The sequence below is a fragment of the Mustelus asterias genome, chromosome 7 (genome assembly GCF_964213995.1).
Source record: "Mustelus asterias chromosome 7, sMusAst1.hap1.1, whole genome shotgun sequence".
Classification (NCBI taxonomy): domain Eukaryota; kingdom Metazoa; phylum Chordata; class Chondrichthyes; order Carcharhiniformes; family Triakidae; genus Mustelus; species Mustelus asterias.
Window position 1 is genome coordinate 98,967,358 of NC_135807.1, and position 12,042 is coordinate 98,979,399.

The 12,042-nt window shown below is 42.6% G+C and overlaps 1 protein-coding gene across 1 annotated transcript in view; it reads left to right on the forward strand.

Annotated features, from left to right (window-relative positions):
* sugct (succinyl-CoA:glutarate-CoA transferase) overlaps positions 1-12,042 on the forward strand; it is a 481,778-nt gene that overhangs the window by 356,218 nt on the left and 113,518 nt on the right. Inside the window, exon 13 of the mRNA XM_078216553.1 lies at positions 10,263-10,326. Within this exon, the coding sequence (XP_078072679.1) occupies positions 10,263-10,326 (64 nt within the window). The remainder of the gene's footprint in view (positions 1-10,262; positions 10,327-12,042) is intronic.

Below are 12,042 nucleotides of genomic sequence, written 5' to 3' on the forward strand. Positions count from 1 at the left end.
GAAAGTGAATGCAAGACAATTAACAGGGACAAATGAATGGTTCCAGAGCCCTGAGATAATTGCAACAAGGTACTTTGAGGGTATCAGTGGTATTGGAGCAGGGCTTAGCATGAACGGCTGTCAGGTTAACAAGGTAAAGAGGCAAATGCTGAGGGAAACCATAGTGAATGGGTCAAGATTGAGAGAAATAGTTGTGAGAATTGAGAAAACTAAAGAAGCTATTCAGGAAGTTACGCGAATTGTTTTATATCAGGCACTGGTTGTTCTTGTAGAAGGACAGCAATTATAAAGGAGGAGGAAGATTCACAGAATATCTACACTGCAGAAGGAGGCCATTTGGTCCAGTGAGTACATAAATAACTCTCCGACAGAACATCTTACCCAGGCCCTACCTCCATAACCTCATGTATTTACTCCGCTAATCCCCCTAACCTACACATTTTGGGACACTAAGGGGCAATATACCATGCCCAATCCACCTAACCTGTACATCTTTGGACTGGGAGGAAACCGGAGCACCAGGAGAAAACCCACACAGACAAGTGCAAACCCACACAACCCAAGGCTGAAATTGAACCCAGATCCTTGGCGCAGAGGCAGCTGTGCCAACCACTGTGCCATCATGCTACCCTGGGAGCCAAGAAACCACAGGATACAATAAGCCACAGGGAGATGGTAGTCATAGGACAATACCTATAGAATGCACCAGGTAAAAACTTATTAAAGTGAGCTGCAAAACAGCCAGTTGCAGTAATGCAAAGGATTGAAAGCATGCAGAGGGACTGAAAAGTTTGAAAGTGAGGATTGTTTAAAATAAAATGACAAAGGATATGAAGTAATAATCCTCGATATAGACATTCTGGGTGGAAGTGTCTGAAAAAAAATGACAGTCATTTTTGGCGTGAAAATCGGAGCAATTCCCACTGACTCTGGCAGCTCGATCAGACCGCACTTTTCAGGCACTTCGGAAATTTTCATTCCCCCACATGAAAAATGTCATGTCTGAGGGGCAAAGCACCTGATTTTCCCTCCCCAGAGTCATTTGAGCACAATATATGTAAATTGTTGCAATCAAAATCTTGAACTCATATTCTGTAACTCATTTTTTGTGCAGAGTTTTCTTTATTTTTTAATGAGAGTTTTGCTAGTCTCTGTATCCCTCAGAAATCCCAAACTGACCCTTTTCGACTTGGACACCTGCAGCTGCTTAAATGCCCCTGGAAACCGTTTCTGGGCTAGTTTTGGGACTTCCTGGATTTGAATAACTGTTGACCACATCTGAAGATAACTCAATGTCTAATATGGCACATGTCACACTTTTTTTGTTTGTTCAAAGGGAGTTTGTTTCCTCCCTCAAGCTTTGCAAACAACCAAGGAAACTTGCAACATTTGTATTGAGTTAAGCTTAAGCTTCGTGACTGAATTAAAGGAAGCTCTAACAAGCTAAAACAAGATGGAACTGCTTCATTTCTGTCTCATGTATTCTGTTGAAAATGCACAATAAATAAAGGACAGAATCTTCTGATAGCAACTGTTGAATCATTCACTACTGTGGCACTTTGAGATCCAGCGGAAATCCTCTGTATATTTGCGGTATTGACCCAGGAAATGTCAACACCGATTGATAGAACTATGCCACCTGAGCCCCTTTGAGAATGTCTCCGACACTGATCTCAGAAGCTTGATACTGAAATGAAAATTTGCCCAATCCTTCACCCGCTGCAAATCTCAGTATTGGACATTAACAGCGGAAGCTGTGAACAAAAAGCCTAAAAAACATCCTCCCCACTTCTCCCCTTCGACACCCAACCCCCCCCCCCCCCCGAGAATGCTCAACTCCCCATATCTTCAACAATGTTCACCCTCCTGTCCTGCAGCACCCCCGACATCCCCTTCCCGCGCCTACCCCAATATTGCTCTCCCACCCTTTGATCATGTCACCAACCCCACCCTCCCTCCACACGCCTCCTTCCAGCTCATCTTCCAGAATCCCTGGCTCCTGTCCAGCCCAGTTCGGAAGAGTCTAGATTCCAAGTTGTTGATAATTAAATAAAAGAATGAAATAAAAGTCTATTGTTCTGAACCATGATTGGAAGTGATTTGGTTATACTGCATCGTTTTGTTTACAGTGTGATGTGAAGAAATGGGTTTGGAAGAGAGCTAGATTTTCTGGTCATGCATGATAATACTGACCTGGTACTGTGCAACCGACTGTCCAGGAATGGTTAGAGCTATCCGGACACTGCACACAGACCCCACAACCATGTAACTCATTTGCAGAAAGATAATATTGTGCTTTGTAGATGCTGGAAAATATCAATAAAACTATTTCTGTTATTAGGGGAGAAAACCAGCTGATGTACCTTAAGGTGGAATTCAGAATTCGACATGCTCCCCACAGAACTTATCAAAAATGAGGCAATCTGGCCATGACCTTCCTGTGTATTAGCGCCTAATCCTTTGTACACAATGAGTTGGCATTCTCCGGCTCTTTTACGTATGTGAATGTTTTGCGTGTGTTGGTTCAGATTTTTAAAAGAACAATGAACATTTTAAAAGCAGTTGAAAAGGAAATTGTTCCCCAGGCTTTTAGCTTACTCACAAATATCACTGAAACATGAATTGAACTTTAGAGCAATCTAGTTTACAGCATTTATATAAACAGGAATGCACAACCGACCAGGCAGCATCTGAAAGAGGAAAAAACAGATTAATGCTTTGGGTGGAGCTTCTTCATTAGAAACATTGCAACTTTAGCTTCTCATCATGGCTCTGTGAGTATATGGGTGGATTGGTATCCACAGTAAGAAGTCTCACAAAACCAGGTTAAAGTCCAACAGGTTTATTTGTAGCAAACGCCACTGGCTGTTCCTTCGTCAGGTGGGTGGGAATTCTGATCACAAACAGTCTGTACCTTTAAGACTTGATTAGCTGTAAAGACTCACATTCCAATCATTATTCATGTAAATTGAGTTTGTGTCTTTGTATGCCCTGTTTGTGATAAGAACGATGTGGAGATGCCGGCGTTGGACTGGGGTAAACACAGTAAGAAGTTTAACAACACCAGGTTAAAGTCCAACAAGTTTATTTGGTAGCCACAAAAGTGTGGCTTTTGCTACCAAATAAACCTGTTGGACTTTAACCTGGTGTTGTTAAACTTCTTACTGTGATAAGAACTCCCACCCACCTGACGAAGGAACAGCCAGTTCCGAAAGCTAGTGGCGTTTGCTACAAATAAACCTGTTTGGACTTTAACCTGGTGTGGTGAGACTTCTTACTGTGTTTACCCCAGTCCAACGCCGGCATCTCCACATCATGGATTGGTATCACCATAGCTTCCTGAAGCTTTGTAACTCTGCTGGTAGCAGTGATGTTCCTGGGTCTTGAATGCACTGCAGGGAGAGGAATGACCATGCCTCCTGCTGGTGGGAGAAAGGTAGAATTCCAATCGGCAGATTTGCAGATCAAACTATATATTTAAAAAATTAGATGGTTTTTGCCACACCTCCTTGAGTTATTTTCTTAATTTCAAAAGGCAATAAGTATTTCAAATCTGTCAACCTAAAGTTAACTTTGAAACAACAACAAACAACTCTATAACAAATATACAAGAAAATGTGTCAAAATTGAAAGCAGTGCACAACTTTGCTGATGGGAACTTTGAAAATGTGACTGGTGGAATTGTAGCCTACAAATTGCACATTAAAGCTGAATTACTCAAATTGTTCAAAGAACTTCTTTTGTTTGTCTGTGGATTACCTAAAACCATAAATGCCACAGCAAAAGAAGACTTTTTCCCCCTTGCAGTGAGCTCATAATGATTGACACAGTCTCACTAATCTTGATTGAAACAGCATTCAAATTATGATGGTTTCAGTCTGCAGCACCTTCTGACTCACTAAGAGCAGGTCAGAGTTGGACTTTGTTTTTGATTGTCAATTCATTACCATAGTGCTAAAGGCTAGTTCAAAAATCCACCTCTTCCCAGTTTTATTGTGAACTAATAACACATGGCATCATATATCAGAACAAATTTGTGTTGAAATCATGCCTACAACCACATGCTGTGCCTGCAGTCTCTAAAGTGTGTAATAGTATAGTTAAATCTCTTCAATCAACTTCAGTCAGTACGTTCAAAAAACATTTGGTGTGCCTACTTGACTAACTAGCCTGTGATACCTAAAATCCTAGACAGGATCTGTAATTTATGTATTTGGCTTTGACATAAATGTACACTAATTCCATCAAATGGCATTTATTTAGTATCAGAGAGCTGGCTGATTACAGCCAGTGGGAACCACAATGAGGATGGTGCCATATAAATGGTTAATACTGTGTAATTGGAGGCCTATGCTAAACACTGGTCACGGTGTCCTTTCATCTAGTTTGCCTATTTTTTACATTCTATCTAAAGATATACACACAACTACAGTTTGCCTTGCCAACAGGGCTATTTTAGCTGGAATACCAGACAAATGTAAACTGATATATTTGGAGTTACTGGGATAGATCTTGACTTTGTGTAAAAAGGGGGAGATGTGAAATGGGCTGTCAACCCGTTATCATTTTAAAATGATTGATAAAGAGTTGACAGACCATTTTACACTATTGAACAAAGTTAATTATCTACCTCTTTGAGTGATGAATGAGCTTATAGATATTCAGTAGGAAAGTTTGCATTAGAAATGTTTGATAAAATTTACTAACTTTAAGCAGAGCATCGATTACAAAGACGAATGACACGTGATCATCGAAACTATTGAATGCTGAATGTCTAAATAGTTGTAAGGGCTATATGTAGTGCTTGTCCTATGCACTATGGATAAAATTGAATTAGACCCAATACTGGGTTTGGGGATTCCACGCACGATTACCCTGCTCCTGGTCCTATTGAGTCAAGCAGCATGCAAAACCTTTGTGTTGCTTGCTTATCTAAATGTAGCCCAGCCAGAGTTGAACTCCTCTTTCAGAGTAACAAGAGGGTCTGTGGCAGACTTGTCCAATGCATGAAATATCTTGGTTTGTATGCCCTTCAACACCCTCCTTTACATTGACACATCAAAGTCCTCATCCAAGTCCTCTGCAGCAGAACTTGTCTGTGACCTCACCCTCTGGGGAACTAGCACACAAACTGTCCTTTCCCCTGGCCTAGCTGCAGCCCACTTATGTCTCGTAAGTAACCATGTGCTGATGCCAACTCTATACTACCAACTAAAGTTCATGCAATGCCACTATCTGAGTTGGTGGCTTTGACTGCCTGATCAAGTGATGGTGCTTCTTCATCTGAGCTCTGGTGTAGCTCTCACCTATCATGATTGATTGATTGTGAGCTTCTGGGCAGTTGAAAGCAAAAATATTTAAGACAAGGGCATTGAGGGAAGGTTGGTGAGGGAAAGTAAGAGGTCCATGGACATCCCAGCTGTAGTTTAAAATTCAAGTCAGAGAGCAGGATGAGGGTGAAGTTAAGAAGAGGCAATAAGGCAGGGACATACTCTCATCCAAAATGTTCTTGGTGATGCCAGAAGGTGGTGGTGGGCTGTCTTCGAGAACTGCTGCAGTCCATCTGGTGTAGGTGCACATACAGTGCTGTTACAAAGGGAGTTCCAGGATTTTAATTCAATGACAGTAAAGGAACAGCAATATATTTCCAAATCAGGATGGTAGGTGGCTTGGAGGGGAACTTGCTGGTGGTGGTGTTCCCATGCATCTGTTGCCTTTGTCCTTCTAGCTGGTAGAGGTTGAAAGGTGCTATCGAAGGAGGTTTAGTGAGTTGTTACATTTCATGTTGTAGTAGATACTGCTGTCACTGTACACCAGTGATGGAGGGGGTGATATTTAAAGTTGTGGGCTGCTTTGTCCTAGATAGTGTTGAGTTTCTAGGATGTTGTGCAGCTGCATTCATCCAGTCAAGTGGAGTATTCAAGAACACTCCTGACCTGTGCCTTGTAGATGGTGAACAGACGTTGGAGAGTCAGGAGGTGAGTTACTCTCAGCAGAATTCTCAGTCTAATGACCAGTTCAGTTTCTGGTCAATAGCAGCCCTAGATGTTGATGCTGGGGATTCACCGATGGCCAAGCGGGATAGTTGATTCTTTCCTGTTGGAGATGCTCATTGACTGCACTTGTGTGACATGACTGTTATTTATTATTTAAAAGCCCAAGCCTGAATGTTTTCCAGATCTTGCCGTATGTGAGCAGGGTCTGCTTCAGTACCCAAGAAGTCGTGAATGATACTGAATACTGTGTATTCAGCAAACAGCCCTTAAGACTACCCTATGATGGAAGAAAGATCATTGAAAATGGTTCAGTTTAGGACACTACCTCCAAGGAACGTCTGCAGCCGCATCCTGAGATGATTGGCTGCAGAAGTTTCATACTATTACCATCACTGTTACTAACTATATAAACTCAATTTATTGACATGCAGAGCAGTCCCATGTTTCCCAAGGGTGCAGTTATCCTGATGAACACTTCTCCCTGAAGCGACACCTTTGAAATAGGTGAACTGATTAATTAGTTCAGTGCTGTTTGTGAGATTTTGCTCGATGCAAATTGGCTCTTACAAATCCAGAATGACTTCAAAAGTCATTTGAAACTAAAATACCACAGATGCTGGAAATCGGAAATATAAACAGAAAATGCTGGAACCACTCAGCAGATCTGGCAGCCTCTGTGGAGAGAGAAACAGTTTGTGGGGAAGTGAAAGGGTCAATTCCAGCGCAACCCCTGATTCTGTAATCCTGGAACAACAGGAAGGAATTGGCGACTTCATGACAGGGTTGGGCAGGCTGAGGGCATAAGAGACCTGGGTGAGGAAGGAGGGGTGGGTGTTAACCCGAGTGGGGAGGAGCATTTTGGTGGCCTGAGGATGGATTAGGGGCTGAAGGGATAGGAGACTGCAGGGTTGGAGTTGGAAATCTGCCTGATCGAGGGTTGTTCAAGCAGCCTTGCTAGAGCCAGGCAGTGGGTTTTTAAAGACACTCTTCTCGTGGATAAGGCTTCACCTGGATGGAACTACTGCATTTTCTGAGACTCCGGAAACTCCGCCAACCACAGTGAAGTTGAAAAGCTGAATAACAATGAGGCTTGCAGCCGCATTATTGTATTTAAACTGCCAACTCACTTCTGAGTGTTCCAGTGTTCCCACCCACCTTCCCGCCTCAGTTAAAGCCGGTGTGGGTGGGTTAGAGGCAGGTTTCGGTTGGGAATCTGTTTTTTAAGATTCTAATCTCCCAACCAACCTAAATCCAACTTTTTGTGGGTTAAAATGTCCCCTGTATGTATGAGAGTTGAACAGATAAGGAAGGAGGGGGGAAAGGAGAAATGTGAAGTAAAATAACTGCAATTTAGGTTATTAGGGTCTTTTCTCTTCTAGTTAAACTATTTTATATGAAGAAGTATTCCTTTACAGAAACACTGATTCCTGCAGGGATGTCGGATTTAGGATCTAATGCAACCTCTCCACTCCACATTGCCTTTTTCAGTTTCTGGCAAGCATTTATATAGTTTAGCAAATACTCTGGGGAACAAGCCTGTGGACATTAATAATATGGAGTGGTGATCATGAATAGAGACCACATACCCTTCATCAATCTAACATGTATGCTGCTATAAAACAACTGAATACTGCCATTCATGGAGGAGCTCATAAATGAATTAATGTGGTAATAAACTGGCCTAGGAAATAAGTGCCTGGAATGCATGTAGGAGTACAGTACATTACTGCTTTCTAAATCTGAAAATTCAGTCAGTAAATGTTGGTGGAATATTTTTGATCCTGAAAATTGTGACAAAATGTCCACTTGAAGAGTGTGCAAAGAATGCAATATTCTTGAATTTTTATTTTTATGCTTTATTTTTAATGCAGGACTGCTGTAGTTCAGCTACCATTGATTGTCAACAGTTCAGAACTACAGAAGTGGCATTTTAGATAACATTAGTAGGTGATACCTTAGACTTCTGACATGTCAGTTAGTGCCCGATTCTCCGACCTCTTCACTTGGCTGGCGGGAATCCCAAAGCCCTGGTGAATGTGTCATCGGCCAAAAATCAGGAATCCGGGCAAGCGTGAGGTTTCTCGGGATTCAGCCAAACCACCACACCAGCCCCGATCAGATTCCCACCCAGAGTGGGTGGCAACGGAATAATTATACAAACTTGCTCATTTGAATATCATTAGTGAGTTTGACAGGCTATTCACCAGCCTCCCGCCTTTCACCCAGCACCCCAGCAGGAATGGCACCGGGTGGGTTTTACATGTGCTACCCACAAGTGAGGACATGGCGTGCTGGTCCCTAAGAGTCCAGGGGAGCACCACCAATCCTTCACACACACACACACACACACTCCAGACAGGCATGAAGGTGACCCAACCCGACCTCCCTCTACCCTCACTTCCTGCACATACTCCCACTCAGCCTCCCTTCAGGCCACTAGCCTTGGCAGTGCCAACAGTGCACTGCACCCTGGCACTGACATCCTGGCCTGGTGCCTTGGATTCCAAGGGGCGACAAGTGGGTAGGTTCCGTGATTGTTTGCTCCTCTGCTGCTGCCAAACTGCAGAAGAAGGATCTAGGGGGTTGCGTAGCTCAGGCTGGGGCAAGGGATTGACTTCTCCACCGGGATGGGAGTGTCGTGGCTGGACTGCCCCTCCTATCCCTGGCAGATGTGAAGATCACCCCTGACATGGTGATTTCAGGCAGCCTTGTGATCAACATCTGTATTCCTACCTGTCAGCTGTGAAAATTCTGAAGTGGCAAGATAATTTTAGCCTCCATTCCCCCTGGTCACCTGGCAGGATTTTAATTCACTGCAGTCCTCCATTATCATAGAATCCCTACATTCTGCAGTAGATTTTCCTTTCTCCCTGTCAAAAGCTGCAGGTGAAAGCAGACCCCTTTGAGGTCCTCTGACAGAGAGAAAATGATGTCAATTTCACCTTCGGGGGAGGGGTTGGCGATTTCCAGTTGGCACAACTATGCACACAGCTTTGACTTGAAGAAGCTGAGGCTTTCTAGCAAGCTGAAATCTTTGAAACCCTCTCCAATCCCTTTGATCTCTAACAGATTCAGTGTGCAGTGCCTTGAAAAAGATTCCACTGACAGTTCAATGGATTTTTGCTCCAGCCACCTGTGTTTTATTCATTTGTGGGCATGGACGTCATTGGCTGGCCAGCATTTATTGCCCATCCCTAGTTGCCCTTGGATGGCAATTGAGTCAACTACATTGCCGTGGCTCTGGAGTCACATGTAGGCCAGACCAGGTAAGGACAGCAGATTTCCTTCCCTAAAGGACATCAGTGAACCAGATGGGTTTTTCCAACAATCAATGATGATTTTATGGTCATCAGCAGATACTTAATTCCAGATATTTTTTATTGAATTGAAATTGCACCATCTGTGTAGCGAGATTCGAACCCAGGTCCCCGGAACATTAGTCGAGTTTCTGAATTAATTGTCTCGCAATTATACCACGAGGCCATCGCCTCCCCTTATGTTTATGTTCATTTCTCTTCGCGCCTGAATGGATCTCAAGTACCCCATTGAGACCGCAATGTTGACAGAGTCTAAGCCTGATTGACAGTCTGCGGCTTCACTTCCTATTTTGCAAACCACAATCATTTTGAAGAAATCAAATTTTGAAGAAATGAGTGGGGATGGTCTGAGAAGTTGAGTCAGGTCACCCCCATGCCTGTATGGTGTGGAGGGTGGGTGTGGGTGGAGGTTGCCACTCTTTGATGAGGGGTTGGTGGTGCTCCCTTGGTCAGTGAGAGGGGCACTGTTTCATTTTTTTGGGGGGCGGGGCTGTCTCCAAGCACGGAGATCGGGCCACCCTTTAAAAGGGGGGCTCGGTCTCAGAACAGTGGGGCTAGCTGGAGGGTTGCTTGAAATTAGCTTAATAGCATCTTTCGGGTAGGTGAATCCCACCTGACAAGACGCTGCCAGTGCCAGCAGGAAACACTCTCAATCTCCCGCCGGTGTGGGCACTTAGCTTCCAAACAGGAGAATTTGGCTCTTAATCTTTCAGTCTCTGTGGAGATTTTCCACAGTCCATGTGTTCCTTGTGGGGAGCTGTGCTTGCAGAGATAGAGGATAGACAATCAAGCAATGATGCTATTGGTCTGTCCCACAGGATCATAGAATCCAAAGCAAGGCCATATATTCGCAGAGTAATTCTTTATAATACTAATCATGAATTCACAATTTGATTTAAAACATAGACATACTGTGAACTAAACCCACATTTATTATTTCTTTTCCTAGGTAATACATAATGACCTAATTTTAGAAATGGACCATCCAACTGCAGGAAACATAACTGTTCCAGGTAGGTTAAAGATTCCTTCTGTTTGCCAAGCATCCCTCACTGCTGTACTTGTTGGTAGTTTGTTAGTCAACCTACTTAGGTGGCACAGTGACATAGCCCCAGGGACCCGTGTTCAATTCTAGCTTTGGGTCATTGTGTGGAGTTTGCACATTCTCCCCATGTCTGCATGGATTCCCTCCGATGCTCCAGTTTCCTCCCACAGTCCAAGGATGTGCAGGTTAGGTGGATTGGCCATGCTAAATTGCCCCTTAGTGTGCAAAGATAGGTTAGGGGGATTAAATGTGTGGGGTTACAGGGATAGGGCAGGGGCAAGGACCTGGGACAATACTCTGTCAGAGAGTTGGTGCAGACTCGATATACAGAATGGCCTCTTCTGTCTGACTGTAGAGATTCTATGATACCTGGCAAGAAAAAGAACAAGCGAATGTTGCCGAGTTCATTGTTATAATCGTAGATCTTCTGAAAAATTATATAAACACCAATCATTTCTGAATTTAGCACTGCCGTTTTCTTTGAGAGTTTTTTGACCAGAATCTCATAAAACCATTTGAAAAGGGGCATGGACCATTAGATGCAATTAATTCCTTATTTAACACCTCCAAAAACAGGTTAACTGGCCATTTATCTCACTGGTGATGTTGGGGGTTTGCTCTGATCAAATCAGTTGGCTCATTTGCTTTCATAGCAGTGACTACACTTCAGAAATAGTTGATTAAGCATTCTTTATATAAACCATACATTAATATTGTTTGTGTTGTTGCTGATTGAATGACAGCATCTTATTGCGTTGTGCGGAAATTTCCATTTCATGGACATCTTTTTTTTTCTCTCTGATGTACGATGCAAAGATTGGAATAATTAATGTGCATCTTTGTGTTTTTTTCATATGAACAAACATACATATGAATTAGGAGCAGGAGTAGGCCACTCGGCCCTCCAGCCTGCTTCACCATTCAATAAGATCGTGGCCAGTCTGATTGTAACTCCATTCCTGTTAAATTGTCATCCAGTTTGTTTTTCAGTATTGAATTGTTGATGGTTCACTGCTTTTCCAAATTGTTGCTCTCGGATGCTAAAGCTTTGGTTGTGCAGTAACATCTGGAGCTGTTCCACAAAAAAATCAGATTATTCGAGAAGTAATATCTGGAGTTTCCAACCAAGTGATCTATGCACGGAACCACCCCAAAAGACCAACAGTGATAGAGTCTGGAACACTTCTTTTTATCTAGTGATTTTAATTAAACCACATTAAATAATACGGTTAATCCAGTGATGTTTATTAATGATACTAATCTCCTGTTGCTAATAATTATTCCAACTATATCCAGTTAATCCAGTGGTATTAAATAGTGATGTTAAACCAATTAATTAGAGCTGGTAATTCAGCAGTATCAGTTAAAACTGTTAATCCAGTGATATTAATTAGATAGTTTTGTTAATCCAGTGATAATAAGTGTGCTGACAACCCAGTGATAATAATGATAGTTCTGTTAATCCAATGATATATAGAGCTGTAGATCCAGTGATATTAACTATTGCTGTTAATCAAGCAATATTAGTGAGAGCTTGGAATTGAACAGTATTAATAACTACTGATAATCCAGTGATATTAATTGGTGCTGCTAATCCAATCATATTAAATAGCATTGCGCGTGATTTTACTGAAACACCATTCAAATGAGAATGAGCAAGAAAATGGGAGAGAACTGCGCCGTT